Source organism: Felis catus, chromosome D2 (assembly GCF_018350175.1).
Source record: "Felis catus isolate Fca126 chromosome D2, F.catus_Fca126_mat1.0, whole genome shotgun sequence".
Classification (NCBI taxonomy): Eukaryota; Metazoa; Chordata; class Mammalia; order Carnivora; family Felidae; genus Felis; species Felis catus.
In genome coordinates, this window is record NC_058378.1 from 64,521,937 (window position 1) to 64,546,075 (window position 24,139).

At 42.4% G+C, this 24,139-nt stretch overlaps 1 protein-coding gene across 6 annotated transcripts in view; it reads right to left on the minus strand.

The window, feature by feature from the left end:
• Positions 1-939: 939 nt before the first annotated feature.
• The window catches only part of SORCS1 (sortilin related VPS10 domain containing receptor 1), a 507,743-nt gene continuing 484,543 nt past the window's right edge, over positions 940-24,139 (minus strand). For 2 of the 6 annotated variants that reach the window (XM_019813798.3, XM_045040655.1), the window contains 4 exons: positions 22,256-22,355; positions 6,210-6,315; positions 5,927-6,087; positions 940-4,114 (listed from right to left, as the gene is read on the minus strand). In XM_019813798.3, the coding sequence (XP_019669357.2) occupies positions 4,050-4,114; positions 5,927-6,087; positions 6,210-6,315; positions 22,256-22,355 (432 nt within the window). In that variant the 3' untranslated portion in view covers positions 940-4,049. Of the gene's footprint in view, positions 4,387-5,926; positions 6,088-6,209; positions 6,316-22,255; positions 22,356-24,139 lie in introns of all 6 variants that reach the window. The other 4 variants (XM_045040656.1, XM_023240900.2, XM_023240902.2 and 1 more) reach the window with 4 other exon arrangements.

A 24,139-nucleotide genomic window follows, 5' to 3' on the forward strand; every position in this document is an offset into this window, starting at 1 on the left:
GCGTGGTGGGTCTTTGGAAGGTTAAGAAAGGTTCTGTCTATACAAAACATAAGGGCAAAATGTTGCCTAAGAAGAGATGCCACCCAAGTAAGTAAGCCACCAGGCTGGAGGATTTGGGATCCCGTCCACCTCGTTGTTTTCCATCAGGTTTAAATCAGCTGTCGAGGCCTCTCAGGAATGACTCACCCACTGACAATACCCAAACTGGAAGTTATCTTCTTCCTTCAGATTACATGCATGGGGACGCTGAAGCTTTCGTATGTGAAAGTCTTTGATCAAGGTCACACAGCTGGCATAGCCAGAAGGAGAGCTCCACTCTCCTAATTTCAGGGTGGGAGCCTCTTTTATGCTGTCATCTGGGTCTTTACCACTCCCCGGGTTTTTCAGGTCATTGTATCACATGGAGGTTCACTCCTTCAGTAACTACAAGATTTTAAACAATTTGAATGGGTTTGTCCCATATTAATAAGTTCTAATTTTGAACTGAATATAATGAGCATGTTACGCATTCCAAAGTAACCAGTTTGGAGTGATTTTTAAGTAGAATCATGTACTTTAATAAAGCAACAACACTATATAGTCCACTAGAATACAGGTAGAATTTAGGTATTTGTACTCTCCTTCGTTAGCAAAAACGAAAACCAAGCAAGCAAGCAAACAAACAGAAAAACCCTTGGAGACTGTGGTATTTAGTCTATTGTCACGTCATTAGCCTTAATAAAAATCCTATAGTTGCATCACTTGTGTATCAAGACTGAATGTCACAGTTGGGTTCGAGATAAAATACACTCCTTGAGGCCAAGACTTTAGAGACATTATCTGTTTAATAAATATGATTGTAAAAGCAATAAACAAGAGCAATTATACATTACACTACATAGTATTTAACAAAAAAATACATCAAAAAAGTCATTTGAAAATTAGAAGTAGTTCCGATACTATAAGAAAACTTTCTTTTTTTTTTTTTTTTTTTTAATTGGCTTCCTATAAAAATAAGTTGGCAAATGAGGGATTTCAATGCTCAGTTGGAATCCTGGAAAACACAGAACAGCTGCCAAACACCCCATTGCTCTCAAAGTTGCTGTTTGGAACTTCTGAAAAAAAAAGCAAGGCAAACCTCTGCATTTTGGACAGTGAATCCAATTAGGAATAAGGCGAAGGAGAAAATGTTGGCTGGGTATTTCAGGGTAGAGCATGCACAGTTTGCCCTCTGGGAGTTTTGGAAAACATCACAATATCAGATTTTTAGCTTGCCCTGAATTTTCCCTTCCACGCCCATCCCTCGCCACTCACTCCTCTGGCCCACCAAACTCCTCACTGTGTTTGCACCTGCTGTTAGTGAGTAGGTAGGCACTTGGGTCCCTCCCATTTGTAGGCTCTCATTACTACGTTCTCTTTGGGATTGAGCTGGAATGGCAGGGTGCAGTGGTTCCCAAACTTCTGTGTGCATCACAATAACCTGAAGGGCTGGTAAAAACAGACTACTGGGCCCCTAGCCCCCAGAGTTTCTGATTCAGTAGGACTTCAGTAGGGGGACCCCAAATTTCTAATAAGTCTGAGGTGATGCTGATTCTGCTGGTCCAGGTACCACACTTTGAGAACCATAGAGCTAGATTGTAAGAACAATGAGGTCCCCTCTGAGCAGTACCTAGCCTCACTAATCTCCTACAGGTGGGAGGGAACTTGGAGGAGAGGCACATGAGGACCCTGGAGATGCTCACTAGAGAGCTGGCCACCTGTGATCACTTTCCAAAATGCCAGGCATCTCATGTCTACCTCGATTTTTACTTAGGACTTGCAAGCCCATCCTTCCCTATGTTTTCTCACGTAGTCTTTTCATGTATCCCTTCAACAAGTGGTTTTCTTAATACCTACTCTAGGCAAGGCACTGTGCTAGATTCAGAGGGTTTTTCCATTTCTCATAATTTTCCGATTAAAATTACTTGAACTGCAACTCCAAGGACCCCCTGTGCTGTTTTGAGGGAGCCTCTTTTGGTTTCCCAATATTTTGTCTTCCAGATTAAACTTGGGCGGCTCCAACTGAAGCGGATCGATGAGGATGTGTCCTATGGGATAGGAAGCCTGGCAGGTTGGGGATCAATTGAGTTCTACAAACAGATGGTTGCCGCAGGCATAATCCATTTCCCAGATCCACACTGGGCATCCTCAATCACAAAAACTTCTGCTTGGTTAACTTCTGACTGCAGCTTTGTCACTCTTCTCCTGCCCAGCTACATAAGGGCAGGGCTCCTCAAGACCTTTGGGACACCCCCATTATCACTGGGACCCTGTTATAAACTGTTACTGGCCTGGGAACATGGCCAAGAAGGAGGCTGCTCCCTCTGAGTGGTTTTTCAAAACTGCTTTCTACTATATTTTAGAGTGGGCTTTACCCAACTCATAATCCTCCAAGGGCTTCTGCTGGACATGCTTCTGTGTCATTCTTTCTCTGGTGCTTCTTTCATTATTGCCCTGGGCAAACAGGGATTTTTCATGCCTTGAGTCATTCTGTTTTAGTTAGACATCTACCTCCTCCCCTTGAAGCTTATTAATTTTTCCTTTGCCAATACTACGATACTCAGAGATCAGAGATCACACATGTGAAATGTCTGGGTTCCTTCATAACCAAAATTGCATCCTTATGTAAGACAAGACCTCCATATGTTCTCAGACTTTTTGACACTCTTCAATATTAAATCCATTAACCTGCTTCTTCTTCTCGTTAAAATCAGTTTTATTTTACAAATAGTTTTACTCTACGGTGAGAGAACAAATACTGGGTAATAGCAACCATTACAGAAGGAAACTGCCCTGCCACACAGTAACATGTCAAAACATTTCTCGCAAGAATATTCTGGAATCTGCACACGAGAGATTTTTGTTAAGGTGTGAGAATACCACTACGCATCTGTCTGCTTTCTTTTCCAGTGTACATGGCCAGGTCTGAATTGTTTTGCATGTATCAACTCTTTGACACACATTGCATGTTTCCAGGTGAGAAAAGGCAAGGCTATTTGCAAGAGGCAGGTTCTCCAGGAGGAGACAAAGGGTACATGGAGCTGAACCCTGCAGGGCAGGACAGCCTGGTCAGTGTGTAGGGAAGCTGGCATGCTGACGGATCAGAAATTTGAATGTGACAAGGGCAAGGTTGGCAGGCGCCAGGCCAGTATTTAGGAAATACCGAGGTTCATGTCCAGAATCTTGCAACATGTTTGGGAAGAAAAAAGTAGGGGGACTTGAAAGACCACTTGGAAACTGGAAGGAAGAGGTACAAAGACATCAAGAGGTCATGATCACACATGGATAGCAAACACATGGGGAGGCCAGACGACGGGTAACTGGGATTCTCTTTTCTATGTTGGTTGGGGTGAGAGTAGGGAAGCTGCAAGGGAAAGCCTGGGTGAGGGAAAGGTCCATTTCTCACATGCCTGCCCCCTGCCTGCCTGCATCACTCTGCCTGAGTATATGGAACTTCAACTCGCTTCTTCATCCCTGTGGCCATACAGAATGCAAAAAAAGCAGCCCTGTGGTCACCGCTGGCCAACAGAGCTACCAGAGATAACTGAGAACAGAAAAATGGCAGTAAGGAAAGTGGAACAGAGAAACAGCTCAGGGTTTCACACTCCTGTGCATGTCTTTGTGTCTTATGAAAGGGGCTGGGGTGGCTAATCCACCCGTCAGCCCGTAGAGCTAAAATAGCTGTTAAATCTAGAGCCAAGAATATTTCCAAAAACACATGCAGATTTCCTTGGCCTCTATATGTTATGAATGTTCTACAAACACGACCGATCAGAAAAAAGAGAGAGAGGGAGAAAGGGGGAGGGGAGTGTTTTTTCCATTAAAATAGAGCACCTGTACACTGCCCCTCCAAGCATGTTCTCAAGGTATTGTCCACATGCACAGGCTTAAAGCTAAAAACCCTTGTTGTCTGTGTCTGAAGAATTAAAAAGTCCCGATGCAGTGAGTGTTTGTTTGTTTGTTTGTTTGGATTTTGATTGTTTTTATTTTATTTTTTTTTGTTTGTTTTTGTTTTTACTGGCGTCCTCCATTCAAACATTTACATAGGTAGGGATTTCTTTTGTGCTTTGATTCTCAGCAACTATGGAAATACTTCCTGGCAAAATAGGAAACAGAACAACAAAGGAAAGAAAAAAAAAACATAAAGTTAGTGGTCATGAAGGATGGTGCACTTGACAAGAGCGAAATTCTTTCCTGATCGGCAGGTCGCCTGTAGCCTTTGGGGGTTTTCCTTAAATTGCAAATTGCGCCCCAGCAGATCCCCGCTTTGGCGTTGAAGGCGGAGTGGCGTGTCTTGCTCTTTGCAATCGGAGAGATGAGTCACCAGGTTGAGTAGAAGGGGAGGGAGGGGAGGGTAAAGCTACTCTCCTAAGAGAAAACGTGTAACACTTACTCACTTAATGACACTGGAAATGGGAAGGTGTCAGAGACTGTGCAGTGTGCTGCCAGACGCTCCTGGCGAAGGAGGGATCGCCACTTTAATAAAGTCAACGGCGCTGTGCTTCATACCCCGTGGAAATGGGATTGAAAACCAAATGACCCACAAAAATGCGCTTACAAGCTTTAGAAGTAAATAGACAGGGTGAATGCTTCTCTGGACTTAAAGACAGAAAAGCCTTTTTCTCCTGAACCTAAAGCAATTACACACTTATCACCCTGTCTCCCCAAATAAAAGAAAGCACGCTCTGAAAACTGGACCCCAGTTGTGGCCACAGTTGTTATTATTACTTCTGATACAAGCCAGTCACTGCACTGAAATTTTCCCCAATACAGCCAAGAACTTTCCCCCCATCCATTTAAAGAGAGGGCTATGTTTCCACTTAGGCGCTCATTTCGTTTTCTAAGTAGCAGATACAAAATCCTAGGCAATGAATGGCCTTCTAGAAGGTTTGGTATTCTGACATTAGAGGGAGGCATGAATGGTTAAATAATAATTTATCCACCCTGGGCAACAATACAGGATCTAGATGGCAATATTACAACGTCAACTCCTGATTCCTGATGCCAACTCCTGATTCCTGGCAAGCCATGGATCCCAATGGTGGTTCCATGGGTTTGTTGACCTCCCTTGGCAAGTTTCCTCTGCCACAAATAGTAAGGTTCTAGACCTAGCTGTTGGGATTCCCATGCTTAATTCATAGGCAGAGAGACAGAGCTCTACTGATATAGAGTAAGGTCCATTTTAAGACTTCTGATAGGGGACAGGTAAAAATGAGGAAAAAATCTGCTGATCTGCTCTGTAACAGTCTAGCCCTCCAGTGGTCTCTTTCAGGAAACGTCACTCCTGGAATGTTCTACAAATTTTATGCCTCTTGTCCTCAGAATTCCCAGGTTCCGTGTTTCCTGGAGGACAGCTTTTAGATGACTGCCAAATTAAAAAGAAAAAAAAAAACCAAACAAACAAAAACCCAGGGCCATCAGCCCGGTCCTCCTCTATCATGTCACTTCTCTACAAGTATTCTGGAGTAATTTCTCCTCCTTAGAGTTGTCTCTAGGTGAGGCTGTCCTGTCTTACCCTGTCACTCCATAGCCTGCTCCTCATAAGCTGCCTGGCCCTCCAGATGACCAGATCCAGCCTCTGAGGCTCGTCCTTCTTGTACATTGTTAGAAAAAATGCTTTGCTCTTTGCCCATGAACATTTTTGGAGCCCCATATGTAAAGGAAAAGTTTTTGCAAAAAGAAGAATAAAGTCACAAGAGAGGGAGGGAAAAAAAAACTACATAGGAGCAAGAAGACTTTTTTTTTTTCTTATTCCAATGGGAGGAAGCAGGGAAAAAGACATCTTAGCTGTTTCTCTCAGGAATGTTAGAGCAGAAGAAAGTGGTTATGTCAAGCCAGAAAGGGGTTAGGCAGAGTCAGCCATTAACTACCCAGGCTGAACAGCTGAGGGCTACTGGGAGTCATTTACCTATGAGCTGGGAATCCACCTTCTCATCTATCAGTTGGCCAGGCCTCCTGAGTTCAGTCTGAGGGATATGGGGCCTGCTTTCAGTGGGACTGACTCGACTGACCATCTCTCGTTCTTTCTCATTTTGCATCTGGGCATAAACATTAATCCCCGGGATCTTCCTAAAACATTAACAGACAGCATCATGGCTATGCATGGGAGACGTACATCGCGGCATTTCATGCTTCTGAACCTGTCAGGGAGAAGGACAGGGGAGGGGAGACATGGACGGAAAGACACGTACCTTTTAAACTTGTAGATGACGAACACGGCCAGCCCCACAAACACCACTGAGAGCAGCATCAGCATGGCAGACCCACTGTGAGTTGGAGTGAGGTCCACCAGCGGGGCTAGGGGAGAATACAAGGCATGGTCACCGGCAGAGATGGGGGCATGCCTGGCTCTGTAAGAGGCTCACAACTCTCCCCACAGAGGCATGGTGAGTGCCAGGAAACCAGGTGGAGTCTGCACACAGATGAATGTCACACAGCTGACACGTGAGGGGGGCATCGGAGCCTGTCCTAGCCCCTAGGATGCTCCAGCTGGCCTATTTAAGAAGTGCAGTGGATGACTGGAAACACAGACCCTGGAGCCAGACTTCGGGGATTCCAGGCTGCTCTCCCACGTGCTGGCTATGGGATTCTAGGCACGTTATTTCACTCAACAGGCTTACGTGGTGACATGAGAACAGCAGTACATCTCTCACCAGGTTTTTGTAGGGACCAGTTGAATTAAAGTATGTAAAGCACTGATAACAGTACTAGACATGTATTAAGTCTTCTGTAAGTTCCACAGTTTATTACTACTGCTGCTATTATTTTTAATCAACACCTATAAGACTATAATTACTATACTTTCCTATACTCTCGAATGCAAGCTTTCCTCGCACTAAGCAATGCACATCCCCAGAAAAACCAACAGGGAGATTTTTATGAATTATCCCCATCCCCCTCTGTCTCTGCAACCATCATGTGAGACAAAGAACTAGAGAGTAATGGAGCATCCTTATCTCTTCTGCACACAGGAAACTGATGGCTAAGTGAGTATTTCACAAAATCAGCCACTGTGATGCGGCAGAGGGGTGTATGATTCAGGGTCGTCTGTAGAGCTTCCCAAAGCCCTGACAGCTCATACCAGGAAAGACCAGCCTCTCAGATGCAGTGGGTTTTCCTCTTGGACCAAACAGATGCATTTGCATCCATAAAAGTCCTCCAGCCCTGAGTTTGCTCTCAGAGCGTAGCATCTCTCTCTCCACCTCCAAGTCCTCTGCAATCTTAGGGTCAAATCTGTTCGTGCTTTAAGGGCTTTGTTTGCAATTAATTTTCAATCTCTCAAAAACTGACATTTTGCAAATATAGCGTAGCTCAAGCATAAAAGCCAAACCACACGCACACCTTAGAAGCCTGGATGCTGACCTTTATCTTCCATCATTTAAGTCAAGTCTGGTAGTCAGAAATGTGGGTGACCTTCAAGCACCATTTCCCGTGGCTTTTCTCTGTTGAGAGCCAAGAAGGCAACCTTCTCATCACCCGGGTACAAAGGTTCAGGAATGGGGACTGTATACTGACATTCTCCAACAAGACGCGAGGAAGCCTCTGCTCTGTCTGGTTATTGTACGATTGAGTTCCAGCCACTCAGCGCTACTGAAAAGCCATGTTCCGGACACCAAATCGTTTTGGTGGGAAACACAGGTCAGGCCCTCTTTCTCAGAAAACAGGTTTAGTTGTTGTAGTAGAATCAGCTTTTAGGAAGCAGGCAAATTAAGCAACCCCTGTGATTCTCTCTCCTGTGTAAGTCGAGCAGCGCTTGTGCTTGTGGTGCCCGTGGGTGAGTCTGTGTGTGAGGAGGCTGTGGTGAGACAGCCAAGGCCAAGGTGCTTCCGGGTCAAAATGAGAACATGAAAGTGTCTTTCATTCACTGAGGCAAACACAGTGCCATCAGCAAAGGAGTCCGGAAACACTTGGGAACACACACCAGAATTGGCAGGCTGTCCCTGGAGAAGAGGCCACCTTTTGTTTTTCATGGACATTATCACGACTGACTCGCACAAATGGAAGGCGGGGGCAGTGTGACCTCTGCTGAACAGAAAAGAACAGTGAGGCTCTCATGTCGTTCCAAAGGACACAGAACCAGGAAGTGGAAGTACTAAGCCTTAAACCCGAGCCCCATCCCAAACACACACCTGGGGCAAATTTCAGCGGAAGATACCAGAAATTTAAAAACATACATCTTCTGTCTATATACCAAGAACTGTATCTTCTATATATCTATGGAAGAACTACAGTGTGAGAAGCAAATTAAGTGGCTCCAGCTAAAATATTATCAAGCCTTAACAGGACCAATTAGAATCACAGAGCATGCACTCTTACACTTGGGTGACATATATATGTTCACACATATGGTATGTGTGTGCACGCGTGCATGGTACATGTGCATAGAGAAACGTGCCCAGCACCTGGCTTCAACACACACCAATCCACAGACAACATTATTTTATTTTTCCCCATCTAGTCCCGACAACCTCAACTGTTGGGTTATTCTGAAGCAAATCTTAGCTATCATATAATTCCATCTGTAACTCTCAAAGAGAAGGTCTTGCTCTGTCTTGACATTATCACAATCGTGTCATCACACACAAGGAAATAAAAGTGGGAAGATACTTTATAGGTAATCCTCTAATGCAAACCCTTAGCTTGACAGGGAACACATGCAGGTTCAGGGAGGGGCCTCTGTTTAAGACGGTGTAGAGGCAGGTTAGCTGTATGAGGAAACTTCTCCTTCCTAGCTGCATGCTTTTTCAAAAGCAGCAGAGATCACTGCTATGCAGTTACCAGGAAGGATACTGGTAACTGCTTGAAAGGGCTGGCATTTGGAATAAATGGAAAAGTAAAGAGAGGAAATTGCTTCGGCCAGGCTCTCGCTAGCAGAGAAAGTGTGCGTGCGCACACACACATGCATACACACACGCACGTGCGCGCGCGTGCACTCCCTTTCCTTCCTCATCCTCTATCTCCACATCACAGGCTTAAATCATTCAATTCAAAATCATTCCTCATTAAATCATCATTCGTAAATAAGCAGCAATAGCACTGGTAAGTAATTAGCAAAGTATTTTGGGAAAATGAACTTCTGTAATCTGAGTTCTAAAGTGCATGCTGTCTGCTGCCCCCATCTCTGCATCACTTAGCGGCATGCGGGTGTGGGGGGGGGGTGAGGCAGCAGCAGGCAGAGCAGGGAGAGACTGGACGCCACTGCCCTCTGTGTTCCGTGGTGCTCCTTGCTGACCTGGCCCGGGATATAAACGGGCCTATTACTGCCGCACAACAGCAGCTGCATTATCGTAGTTTGCCTAACACTTAGGTGCGTGTGTGTGTGTTCTGCTGAGGAATGAAAACTCGTGATAAATGGGTTTTAGTTTGTTGTGTGGAATTAGCATAAATTAATCCCTCTCCAGTTGCAGCCTAAACAAGGTAGAAAAGGGAAAGAACGTGCTGAGCAGTTTATTTGCCATTATCCACACACAGAGTTAAAGCAGGGACATGTCCGTTCTGTAAGTGAGTCCACATTTTCTAAGCCTGGGTGCTGGCTCACATTGTTTCTGAAATCCTGCGAGGACTCAGAAGTGCACTGAATTATGTTCTATTCATGAGGACCTAGGCTGATTATAGTAATGGCATTGCTTATGAGGATAACAAGTCTTCCTGTGAAAAGTGAACGATGTATATAGGGTGTGCTGAATAAATGGTCATGGCCTGTGTGCATGAAAGCAACTTCAAAACTCCATGTCTGGGGTGAAGAAATTGATTACAGTCCCTTTTTGGTACCAGGTTATGAGTCTGCCACTTCTGGGCTTAAGTGACTTACCCTGAACCTCAATGCCATCATCTACATAATGGAGCTAAAACTAAGTGCTTGTTTTAGAAAGTTGTGAGGATAAACCAAGACGGAATTTTTATAGCACTTGGCATAATACCCAGCACATAGTACACGCTCAATGTTTGTAACACTGTCCTGTCTTTGCTATTGTATCCCGAAAGGGTCTTCTATAGAAAACAAGCCCCGATGGATGATGGAATTAACCATGCTAGATAATTCTGAAAATTCCCCATCTTAGAAATTTGCAATGCTCATCAGTAATTAAACTTTCACAGCAGTCCTGCCGGAAAGAAACTCATTGAACTCTACCATAGTGTTTCCCAAAATCATATGGCCAAAGACCCTTTGCAGACCTAGGTCCCATGCAACATACTTGAGGAAGAGCTTCATACTGGGTACCACCTCCCCCTTTGCTACAGGCTTGCCCCTTTGTTTGGTCTATTTCCATGCTGTAAATATGGTGCCATCCGCCGGTGAAGCAGTGCTAGAAATCCTTAGTGCTATCTGTACACTCGTCCTAGCAAAGGGACTTTCTTGGAGAACTCCTACCTGCACTCTGGCCCTGAAACCCTGAACTACATTTCAAATTCATTTGTACATTTCTAATGCAGGACTTAGTGCTGTCAAGAAACTCACAAAAGCAAGTTTGCCAAGCTTTGATTTTCTTTTTGACTCTCCTGCCTCCAAAGCAGACCTGAGCTGGGCTTTAGTAACATGCCCGGATATCATGAAATCCACGTGATCTGAAATCTCTTTTCCAGAAATTAAGGTGATATGGAAATGGTACAAAGATAATCTAGAATGCAGAAAGAGCAACAGGTTTTCATTTACAAAAACACTTTTTGTTTCTGTCAGTTCAAATCCAAACCCAATTGAGAGCCATAAGGACTGCCATACTGTAATGAGATAAAGCCACAATCCTGGAGGCCTAATGGCCATATCGTGTGAGAATTCCAGGGAAGGCACTAATGCCTTCACAATGTGAAGCATTGCTACTATTTTTAAATTGAAGATAGTCTTCAGGAACGTCCAGCCATAGAGTTTAGGTCACTTGGACACGTAAGGACAACTATGGGTGGTGACTCAAAGACAAAACTTATCACTGTAGTTGACAGACAAGAAGAGAAAGGTGTATTTTCGTTTTCTAGGGTTGAAAGTTCCAGAGTTGAAAATCTTGCTTACTTTGTAAAGTGTTTCTCAAAGTATAAATTTATAGACTACCCGAATCAGAATCACCTGGAGAATGTGTGCAAATGCAGTGCCCTAGGCTTCACCTGAGAAAAGAAAAATCCGTATGTCTTTGAGAATCGATCTCAGAAAACTATATGCAACATGCTACACAGGTCACTGTTGTGCACAACAGTTTGAGAATACTGCATGCAAGGTCCCACCTACTATCACTCATAAACATCCAGTCCTTATCTTTAGACTGTGCCTGACCTTTACATTCTCTGGGTCACTAAAATAAGACAAAATAAAAGACATACCCCTTGATTGCTAAAAGTAGCTTAACCTCATTGTAACTTTGGGAGAGCTTGTTAAACTACCTAAAAGCATTTCCAATCTCCCCTAAGAGAGTGGGCAGCCTTGTGGAGATTGACTGTATTGCTGGATAAATTCTCTACTCATCTTTGTATCCAAGCCCTCTGCAATTTGAGTTTGAAGCTTTTCATAACAAGAGGTGGAATCTGTTTCCTCACCCCTTGAATCGGGGCTAGTACTACAACATGATATGGCCATGGAATGAATTGGGGAGTGAAAGTGTGTCAATGTGAGCTTCAAGGCCCCTGCACTTTTCCTCTATCTCTTGGAATCCTGTCATTGTCATGTATAAACACATCTAGAGTAGCCTGATGAAGCATGACAGATCACATTGATGAGAACTTAGTTCTAGAGCAGCCTACAGCCAGCAGACCTGGCACATGGGGCAGCCCAGCTAAGACCAGTAGAACTCCCTCCCCAATAATCTGTAGCTGATTGCAGACACACAATGAGTAGAGACAAAACCAGGACCACCAAAATGATCCACAGACTCAACAGCAATAATAGATGCTCACTGTTAAGCCACTGAATTTCTGGGTGATTTGTTACGCAGCAATAGCTTACTAATACCTTCTCTCTTCAAAATTCCTCTCTATTGGTTAAACACCCAATTAGTAATTCTTTTTTTTTTAATTTTAATGTTTATTTATGTCTGAGAGACAGAGAGAGACAGAGTGTGAGTGGGTGAGGGGCAGAGAGAGAGGGAGACACAGAATCTGAAGCAGGCTCCAGGCTCCAAGCTGTCAGCACAGAGCCCGACGCGGGGCTCGAACTCATAAACTGTGAGATCATGACCTGAGCGAAGTCAGACGCTTAACCGACTGAGCCACCCAGGCACCCCACCAATTAGCAATTCTTATGTTTGGGCTCTACATTACCCAATTCTTGCCATGGAACTCTGCTCCCATGGGCAGACTGGTGGGACATAAGTAAGATAACCATAACTATTCTCTTCTAAACCAGAACACTTTACTGATGAAAAGGAGTGCTCTTAAAGCTTATGCACACACTACAGATACAACCCAGAGTACTCCTGTTCACCTCTAGGTAGAAGAAATTTAGTGCCTAAAAGGTAGCTTGTCCTAAGTCTGGTGTCTTCTCTGTATTTTATGTGTTCTCCTGCCTTCCATCTCATGCCAATCTCTCTGGACTATGTGCCTTGCCTTCCCTTTGGGGAACTGTGTCTACTGCATCCTAACTATTATTTCTATTTCCAACCTGATGCATATTTGTACCCTGTATCTGAACTGTTCGTATGATCCCTCCCCCTGACAATTTTCCACCTAAGAGTTTCTAGAAACATCCTCAGGCCAGGCCAACTCAGGCCAGTTACCATGTAGACATTTAAGGCTTTTTTCTTTTCCTTCCTTCCTTCCTTCCTTCCTTCCTTCCTTCCTTCCTTCCTTCCTTCCTTCCTTCCTTCCTTCCTTCTTCTCCTTCTCCTTCTCCTTCTCCTTCTCCTTCTCCTTCTCCTTCTTCTTCTTTTATGGGGCCAGAAACATCTCAGGAAAATATGGTGAAGAAAGAATCTATTAGAAGCTAAAGAGCAACCTCAATGCTGGCCTCTGATATATTTATGAAAATAACACATTCATGCGATCACATTGGGGAAAGGAGTATGTTTAGATATGCTGGCACCCGTTATTACCTGCTATAAAGCCATAGTGGCTTAATAGTTGTCGGAAGCCACTGAATCTACACAACTGTGAAAAAGCCTAAATATTTGCAGAGGACAAAAAGTGTTTATTTGGGGGAAAAATAGAAGAAGGGAAAAATACTACTAGGATGACTTTACTCACAAAGATTTGTGAATGATAACTGTGTAGATAACAAGGCAACCGGAGACTAAAGGGATGGATGAATTTATTGGCTGTGGAAGAATTTCACTAGTACTAATTTCATCCCTAAATGGAAAATGTTATTGCAACAATTTATTTCACTTTACAGTTCAGAGCTCCCAACTCCACAATATGGCATCTGCATCCATAATGATGTCACTTAGATGATATTGTACTTTCTAAAGCTTCTCAACTGATGCTAATTCCAACTTCAAGTGGAAAGTCTCTTTCTCAATGTGAAAGTGTTGCACACAATTCACGATGTATCCTGACCTAGGCTGAAATTCTGGTTCCTTACCCCCTCCCACATTTACTCATAACATATCCAAGGGTAGCAACTGAAGCCCGGAAATATTAATTTTCTAATATCTCTGCGATAGTTATCTTTTTATTACACCTAAAAAAGAAATTGAACCAGTCAGCAGCAACGATGGAGGCCAAGATAACACAAGATAACAGTTTTATTAAGAACCCATACAATATCCTTGACAAAGGACAGCTTTCCTAAACCTAAACAGCTTCAACAAGGCAACTGCTAGACAGACAGGATGGGGTGGGAGTAGTTTGTATTAAAAAAAAAAATATATATATATATATATATATATATATATATATATATATATATTTAACCTGGAATTTGAGGCTCTTCCTTTGAGCAATATTAACCTTTCACATTTTTTATCATCTGCATCCAAAACTCTGGAAGAGCAGTGACCCCGCTGGAAAGCTGAGGGTAGAAGATCATCCAGGTTCTCTAACGCATGCAAAAAATACAGTGAAATGCAGAGGCATCATTTTCTGCTCCCACTAGCACATTAATAGCATCTAGATAATACAATTTGTTCAACTTTCATAAAACTCATGGCTATTCAATTACATCTGCCACTAAGATTCTAGTTCACACTTTAATCATTTTTCAACTGCCTCTCGGCCACAGCTCTTGGCTGGCCTTTGCCATTCATCTAGATAACGGATATAGTAGATCTCAGATTCACAGACATGTTTCATTTTTCCCCCCTTCCTCCCACTGCCATCTACCCATTCTGCCAATTAGGTTGGCTCCAGATATGCGGAAAAATTAGATTTTAATGTTTATTACTAATTTCCTCCTACACTTAATATCACAGGCCTTTCTTTTTTAATGCATGCTTCTGTTTTAGTGGATGCCCTGAGCTATAAATCAGATTTATTGCTGGCGACAGACACGCACATTCCCTTGTTATACAGATGGAGTTGTGTCTGTAAAATGCTCTATGGGAGTGGTTGGTGAGCCTGGGGAAAGACCTGGCTGTATACACATCATTTGGGGAACTTGTTAAAAATGCACATTACCAATATCACTCCTTGGGATTTGATTTATGTGCAGGAAGACCTGAAAAATCTCTACTTTTGTGAAGCTGTCTAAATAATCAGAAAGCAGAGTTGGGTCAAGAACAGATGCTTTATAACTGGGTTCGTCTACGCTGGCTTATACAGAGTCTTTCCAACCATACATGTTTCCAGGGAAGGATCAGTTCCAGCACTTCTAGCTCTTGTAGGTCCTCTGTGTGGCAGCCACACCACGTAAGTTTCAGTTTATTTGTCCAATAAGTCATTCCTGTGAGATGCAAATCATCCCCGTGGTGCTGTTGTTTGTAATGTAGTGTGAATCAATCTAGTTAGGTTTTCTGTTCTCAAATAAAATAGTACCCCTTGCTTGTTCAGCCTTTAACTTCCATTCTCATGCAGAACCTCATCTCTTCTACCTTGAAAGAATCAAGGTTCTTGATTCTTAAAAATCAAACGTTTTTAAGCTGTTTTCCCCCACTCGCATGGCCAAATATAATCACTGAATTTACTCATGACTGTGGGTTCTCACCGCAACAAAGATACAGAGTTTGAGATAGCTTAGAAGATTTGTACCAGCAATTAGGGCTTTGATCTATCCACTGTCAGCAGACCCCTCCTACCCAGGAATCGGCTATAAGGTGGTACATTCTAGCTCTGAATTGAATGTGCAGTCTGCTCCTGGTCTCACCAGGGTATCAACCTTCTATTTCCAGCTTCTAGGTAGAGTTTTCCTCTCATCTGCTTTATGATATCAAACCTGACATGAACCACTGATCTTTGGCAACCAAAAAAGAGGCTCCTACTTCTAGGGCTCCGTCTCTATCAGATAAGTTACCATCTCTTGCCTCGTGGGTTGAAAACATCTTCTAAAATGTGTAAAAAAATGTTGTTAAAAAGAGAAAGCTTATTGACTGTTGCCCAAACTTATTATTTAAAAAAATCCTTCTTCCATCTGCCCCTTCTTTCCTTTTCCATATGCATCATACTTTGCAATTTCAAGGATGCATTATTGAGGGTTTTCTCACTAGCAAGCATGGGTGATGAACAACAAAGGTTGTAACATAAATGGAGTATCAAATAATGGCAGATTTGATTTCCCTGAATTTATCCCTCTCTCTTGCCTCTGCTCATAATTTTACCTTCAGTAGATATATCAATTAAGGATATTTAAGGATATATATCTAGATACCCCAAACCACATCAAATTATGCATCACTTTATACATAAACCACACAAAGTCACCTTGCTCTGCCTCTGCTCAACACAGCCCCTCAACCTGGCATGCTTATTTTCTCTTTGTTTTGGTGAATCCGTATTCAACCTTAAAGCTCATCTTTATTGAACCTGGCTGCTGCATGGAATATTTTTCATCTTCTTTATTTAGAATTAGTAAAGCTTCCTGCAAATCACTGTTGTGCCTCAGGTTCAGCCAGTGTGGACTGAGTGAGGCTCCTAGCTCATCTCACATCACCAGATGAACCAAAGGTTTAAAGGACTAATTGCAAAGTAAGGCACAGTGTCGCGCGAGGAATAAGGTGATAAATCTGAAATGGACCTCGCCCTTGAGTAAATTCCAAGTACGAGGGGCAATGAGAAAAACCGCTGGCATTTTAAGGATATCTTCTTAACAGCTTAACTTTGTCTTTTCATAAGCACCAACAGAGATCAAATGCTCTGCATCTGATTTGAAGCCTTCCTGTGAGTCTTACTGGAAAAACTCTCCCTGGGATGACATCGTAGCTCTTAAGATGTGGAAGAATGTAGGTAAATAAAAATAATACCAAGGAATAATGGAAGGCCAGAGTAAAACCATGGATGAGAGAGAGCTCAAGGGAGATGTCACAAAAGATGTGAAGAAGGTCTGGTTTGACAAGGTCAAGATAGTGCAGTCTAACGTGTTGACCCTGAGCTCTGCCATGAAGTGAGGCACAGTGTGGCCTGGGAAACACTCCTGCCAGTGACCAGGGCAGGGAAATAGGGCTGCTACGTATACTTGGTGCAGTCTCCTTCTGGAACAGCTCTCCTGCCAGTCCTCCTCCTCCTCTCTAGGTTTCCTTAATCTGGGACACAGAACTCTAATTTTTCTTCAACTTTCTCATTTCCCACAACGTGGATATAAACAATTATAATGCCTCTTGAAGGGACATGTGACATAAGAAAAACACAAAGATGTGCTTTCCGCAGACGCTTATTGGAGAAGAGAAGGCCAGGTCTACCTCACCAGTTATTTGTTAAGAGGCAGGATGTCATGGAACAGATTCACAATCCAGTAGACTGAAGCTAAAGGTTCACTGAGGGAATGGGATATTGAATATATCTCTAGTGGTTATAAATTATTTACACATCTAATTATTTATAAAGGCAATAGTTATTGAGCACCTGATATGTGCAAGTTCTCTGCTAGGTACAATGGTTGCCATCATCACTAGACAAATATAGATTTAAAAAGTCCATGTGAGTTGAGAGAAGGAATAGATGATATCCTGGGTAAAAGTCTCTAGAAAGACAACCATGCAAATATTGGCATTGATTTAAGTCTTAAAAATCAAACAGACTTAGGAGATGCAGAGAGGTGGTAGATATATTCTAGTTGAGAACAGCATGAGCAAAGGTACACTTCAGTCAAAACACCGGCGTTCTAGTCCGGTACCTGGCTTGATCGATTTCTACTCCTTTTTCCCACTCTCTGGGTTGTTGCGGAACATCATGGCCTTTGTCCACTAAACACGGCTGCTTTCATGTCTCAAAAGCCAAAGAGAGCCACTCTGGCCACGGCCCTCCCTCAACTTCTTGTTAATAGTCTCATTCTCTCCCTACTCACATGCAATTTCAAATCCCTTTTTTCCACAAAGAGAATTTCAGAAACCTAGCTGTCATGAGTGGCTGAGCTCTCAAGAGGAAGTGAAAAGAAACGGAGAAGCACAGGAGTGGCTAAGAACAAAACACGGATGGCGTTCAAAGTTTAGCTCAGTGTAGATACCAAAGCTAATGAATTCCCAGGTAGAACATGTAGGGGGAAACAGCCTAAATCCAGTCTCTAATGACATCCAGACCTAGAAGTGCTTACCTTGTGTTCCCATAAAAGCAAACAGGGAACTGAATTTGAAAAACAAAATAAGGCCAGTAAATTCCTGAAAGGAGACAGTTCTTTTTCCTTGGAGACAAACCAAATTATGCACTGCCTCTCTCACCAGCAACATACTCTGGCTCAAACATTTTTAAAAGAAGCCTGCTGAACATCTGCTGGGCAATTAATGGAATGCAGCAGTGTGCTGGAATGGTCCCTAGGAAGGTATTAGCAATCCTGCTTAGGAGACATGAAATGTTGCAAACAGTGGTCCTTTTTCCTTTTTCTTTTTTCTTCTTTTTCAATTTTTATTTCCTCCTGCCTGCAGGGGGGATGAAAGGCAGGGAAAGGGAGTGAGGTAGACATTCTGCCTCAAATACTCTTCCTCACTGCTTTCCTCTTTCCCCCAGGGACCTTCGGCCTTCTCTTCCTAGCCACCCAAACAGGAGTGTGCTAATTTCAACTTAAAGAAAGTCTTGGCAGACACAATCTGCTACTCTGTTCGAACAGTTTACAACATCGAATGGCTAGGGCTAATTTAGGAGCAATCTCCAATGGGAAACTGATCCATCACACGTTTCACTTCCTTGTCACAGTCATTAAAGAGAGCACACCTTAACCTAAATCTTGTCTTTTGCAGTCAAAGTGAGGCCAAGAGTGATGTTGCACCAGTTCTAATGCCGTGATGGGGAACATGGCCACACTCAACACAGCAAGTCTCCAACTCCGTTATTCCATCAGCCCTTGACATCCTCTTCCTTTACTCTTCAAACTGGAGCTAATTATCTACATAGAAGTCTACATCTACTCCAGTCACTGGGCCAGTCATAATTGATCAATAATGCCACTTGATCAATGTCTGGAAGTCATCCTATCAAAAGGCCCTACTCTCCAATCTAACAGAGAAGAACCCTGAATAAGCCACAGTGGCTGGAAGTCAAAGACTTCTTCACTCTCTTCCAACTACCTAGTCTAACACTGGGGTTTTGCCTCGAACTACATTTTTCTTTTTTAATTTTTTTTTAACGTTTATTTATTTTTGAGACAGAGAGAGACAGAGCATGAACAGGGGAGGGGCAGAGAGAGAGGGAGACACAGAATCTGAAACAGGCTCCAGGCTCTGAGCTGTCAGCACAGAGCCCGACTCGGAGCTTGAACCCACGGACCGTGAGATCATGACCTGAGCCGAAGTCGGACGCTTAACCGACCAAGCCACCCAGGCACCCCAAACTTCATTTTTATTTTATTCTCTTAGTAATATTGCATCATATAGATCTATATTGCAGGAAGTTCTTCTTCAAATGTCAGTGCGCTTACCTGAGGACCAGTAACATACCTTCCTTTTGCCACCACTTCTTCCCAGAGATCCGCCCCCCAAATTCCCAGTGGTGGAACGAACTATAAACATTAATTGGATAAATTTTCCAGATCCTCCCAACTTTGCATTATTCCTTGCCTGCTGGAACTTACACTAGTGTAATTAACCCTCATGGTTATCAGGAATGGACTTTCTTTCCTATCTGCAACTATGAATCCCACATGGATGCTTTTGGATGCCTTTGCTATACTGGTTTCCCTTGGCCAAGCTGTGGCCAAACCAGTTTCAGCTAATCGCCCATTTCTTTGATCCCTATTTTTCAGCCTGATCCCAGCTCTACCAGTTGTCATTACAGGAAAGCCTCCTCAGGTAACATTTAAAATAAGATTTCGAATTTAGCAAAATATTCTGAACCATCTCTGGAGTGTGATGTGATAATCAGTTAAATAAAAGTCAGGCACATAAAATAACTGCTAGAGTAGAAGCGTGGGAGGAAGCAAAGGTGGAAAATGCAGGTGGCCTCCAGAGCTGAAGGAGTGGGGTTAGTTCTCTGCCTCATTTAACCGAGGACAGTCCCCTTACCAACAGAGGTCCCAGGTAAACAGTAAGGGAGGTTTTTTTTTTCCTAATAAATGAAGCTACTCCACAGAAAAATATGTTGCTTGAAGATAGTGTTCGTTTAGAATCTGAGTAGCTGTAAAGCAAATTTTGCACTATGGGGGATGGGCTAGTTGGCCACATCCCTTCAAACCCAGAGCTCAGTGTGGAGTATGGCTCAGTTGTCTTTAACCTCTAAACCAAAAGGGAACAAGGAACTCTAGCTGTCATAGGAGAGGATGGTAAAGTTCAGTCTGCCACCTAAACAAGCTGGACTGTCTAATTAGATTGATTGGTTAATCTATTTATTTATTTTTATTAAAAAAAACAATGTTTATGCATTTTTGAGAGAGAGAGAGAGAGAGAGAGAGAGAGAGAGAGCGAGCACAAATGGGGGAGGGGCAGAGAGAGAAGGAGACACAGAATCTGAAGCAGGCTCCAGGCTCTGAGCTGTCAGCACAGAGTTCCATGAGGGGCTTGAACTCTTGAATCATGAGATCACGACCTGAGCTCAAGTCAGTAGCTTAACCGACTGAGTCACCCAGGTGCCGCAATTGGTAAATCTATTGAAAACAATTTGAAGTTGTTACGTTCCAGTCATTTGAAAAATGTGTCAATGGCGTGGCTATGATGCCACATGGGAATGAGTGCAACTGATGTCCTTGTACTTTGTTTTCCAGTACAACCAGCCATGTGTAACTGCCCTGTGTCACCACCATTCACCAAAGACCACAGGTCAACCTTTTGGGAGGAAACAGCTCATCTAGATTATCAAATGCCCTGGTATAAGTTGGCAGCTTTCTTTCCTGCCTGAGGCTTAACAGTTGCTCTCACAGGTGTTACTTAATTGTTCTCGATGTTCTCACACTTTCTCATTTTCTTCATGGCATTTTCATGAGCAACACAACTCAAAAAGGGGAATTTGTTAATTTGTTCCTTGTGTGGCTTTCTCCAGTGATGGAAGCTTCATGAAGGCACAGACTCTGTCCTATGCTGAGGACATTGCTTGGATCAGAGTAGGAAGGTACTCAGTACATGCCTGTTCAATGGATGAATTAGGATGACAAGCTGGAGAACAGAAAATCAGCCCTCCTCAATCCTTCTTGCTCTGAAGGGTCATCTGAAGTGATACTCTGACTCAGTTATGTCTCCATTCAATCACCTTGATGGCTTCCCAGAGCCCACCAAAGTAAGTACAAATGGCAGCCTGGCATATTTCCATACTCTACTTCCATATCTCATCCTCACAACAGTGACTTTTAAGTATTTTTTAAGGCAGTGGGATTTTTTTTTCTAAATAAAATAGTTCATGAAACCCTAATAAGGAATAAAAAAAATAGAATCCAAGGAGAAAACAGGCCAGTGGTCAACCTCATTGGCCTTCCTCCAGACCTAGGCACACCTCCAGAATCTCCAGACAACCAGAGAAGGGAGGTGGAAGTTGCTGTTTTATGTCCCCACTTATTCAGCATCTCCCAAACCCTGGAGACTTTCATGATCCTTCCTTGGGGCTTTGGTGCTTGAAATGATCTCTGGAAGTCAATCCTTTCTATCCATTGAGGTTCTTCCCAAAGACTACTTTCTCCGTGAAGCCTTCCTGTATCATTCTGACTACACACAATTTCTTTCTGTTTTACATTTCCTATACAACTTTTATTGTTAACAATAAAAAAAATAGAAAGAGAAACAATGGCTTACTATTATTAGTGCCAGGCACTACTCTAACTACTTTACCCGAATTAACTTAATCCTCACACAATCACATGGACACAGGTAAGAGTGCCACCTCTAAGCCTCAGAGATGTTAAGTCTCTTCTCAAGGTCTATATGGCAAGGAAGTGAGGGAGCCAAGATTGCAACCTATGATCTGGCTGCAAATTTGCAAAATCTAGTGCTTAAGTACACCAAGTCTCTATTTAAGCATTTATGCATTTTACTCATTGAGATACCCCGTTACTGCCCATTTCCCAACCCCACGGCACCATCACCATTGCTGCCACCAAATTTTGTCACACCTCAATCAGATTATATGTTTTTTGAGGACAAAGACCATTTCCTATTGGCCTTTGTATTCCATGGTATACCAGAACTATACTCTGTAAAAATACATACTCAGTAAATATTAATTTATTATTAATGTAACTCAAAAATATGTGTTTATATACACTTGGAATTACCTGAATTATCACTGATATTTCTATATAGACTTAGCAGGAGGATCCCCCAACCACCTTTTGCAGGTGAATAGACAGAAGCTCAAGGATACTGAGGTCATGCATGACCAACTTAGGGTTGATCTTGGCTATGGCCCTGTACAGCTCTTAAGTCCCGGTTATTTCTACTCACTATCCCAAAACTGAAAAGAAGAAAACTCTTGATAACATAAATAACTGAAAATAAAGTTTTGCAACAAGATCAGAAAAAAGGTTATTTGTAAGGTTAACTTTATTTTTGAGACTCCTGCTGAGACAGAGCATGTCATCATTTGAGGAGTGTGTATCCAGGTGATTCCCTGACAGTTTTTGCTGGTGCCTAAGTAGAAAAGTCACCTTACTCTTACAGGTCCTCATTAGGGCAAAAATGCCAGGCAAGGGAACCTCCAAAGACTGATGCCCTATTTCTCATTAGCAGTGGTACCACCTCATCTTGCTAAGATGAAAAGACAGACTGGGATCCCCCTTTGCTAGAGCCACTAGCCCGAAGCCAGGGACCTGTAAACTGACCTGCTGTTAAGTGAGCCGCATGGACAAGGATTTGGACCCCAGGCTTCAGCTCAAAGTGCACCGAGTTTTGATTGAGCTTGTGGATCAGCAGTTCTGATATCTGAAAGAAGAAGTGTCAAAATGAGTGCCACCAAAACCGTCATACCAACTACATGTTGAGAGATATTTACTGTAGTTACCAAGGCATCCCATGAGTTATATAAATGAGTCTTGTATGATTTTGAATTTTTATTCCAGAATATGCAGACATAATGGTGTTTTAAGCATGACCGGAATTTATATCCAACAAAATAGGACAAATAGTAAATATAAAAATTTCTGTTCTTAAAACATTATCCTATATTATCCTAGAAAAAGCCATGCCCAGTTTTCTGAAAGAGCATTTGTTATACATAAAAACTTAAGTGATTTTGTACAATTTACATATTCTGGTGAGGTTTGTATTCATTTATTTTACTTTTGATAGTAGACTCCATCTCATCTGTGCTCCCTTCTCCTTCCCCCAACTGTATACTGTGGCTTTCACAGAATACTTTATGAATATGTATTGAATGGTAAATATAGTTCTGCTTAAATAATAAAAAGCACAATCTAGGTAATGCATTGACTGATCCTTGTTTCATGCTTATGGACATCAGCTAAACAACTCCCCAGGCTGACACAGGTGTACTGGGCAGACCTATGGAGTTCTGGACCACAAAATATTTAACCCTAAAAAGAGGCAAAGGACCATGTTTCAGTAGGAATAGCATAAGGACAGTTTTATAGACAAGGCAGCACTGTTCACTTGTTCAAAGTAGAAAACCCAGCTCAATTTTCTTCTTCTTTCGAACAATTTCTGAAAAGGTATTAGGGAAAACCACACCCTTGTTATTTTTATCTGGACTCCTTGCCTTACTTTTAACATTCTAATCATCAATTTAATATTTTATTTAGTATGCTATTTAAGTCCAATTAGATGCTTTCTGACTCACCATTTTTTTTCCCTTTTATATTTGATGAGTTTTATGTAGTCCACCGATTTGCCAAAATGACACCTTTGATTGATTCCTTTTATCAATTAAGCAGGGGCTGATGGCTTTGTTTTGAAGCAGAGAGTTCCTGGCAGAAGCCCCTGATGGGTAATGGAACTGAACTGACCTGCACATGAACTTCTTTGCTTAACAACGGGAACTTGGGAGGACTATCAGTGACCCGCGGTTCAACACCTGGGATCCAGTGCAAGCTCAGCGTCTCAAATGCTTTCATTTGGCAAGCCATGCAGAAAAACAAGTCTGTGATACAATTATGGTGAAAACAACTTTATCCTCTATATTAGGCTACTCTTTTTCCTGGACACGAAGGATCTTCCAGAATGCTCCAGGTTTATAGGAACAGATTTTTAACACAGACTATATGTTTTTCCTCTGTGATCTCTAAAGTGTTGCAATGTATAGGTTCCTATCGTATCTTATAATTCAATTGGTAAGGTTGTTATGGGACTCTGACAGAGGATTTTTAGTAGAGGTCAATCAGAAAAGTTTTGGTTATGAAACAGACACAGACACAGAGAGAAATGTGTACAAATATGTGTGAAATATATGTGTTTATATACATATGCATATATGTGCATATGTGTGTGTGTGTGTATATATGTATATATATATATATATATATATATATATATATATATATATATTTACATTTGTAGTAAATTATTTTAACTCAAATAGGAAAGACTTGTCAGAAGTAATTGAAGAGCTGCCTTATTTTGCAGAGTCCATCTTGTGGCCAAAAGGGAAACATTTATTTGCAAGAGAAAGACTTCCCTCTTTCAACCAGTTGAAGTGATATTTATTTCTTATTCCCGAAGATGTTTTTTTCCTCAAGTGAGAGATGCAAATA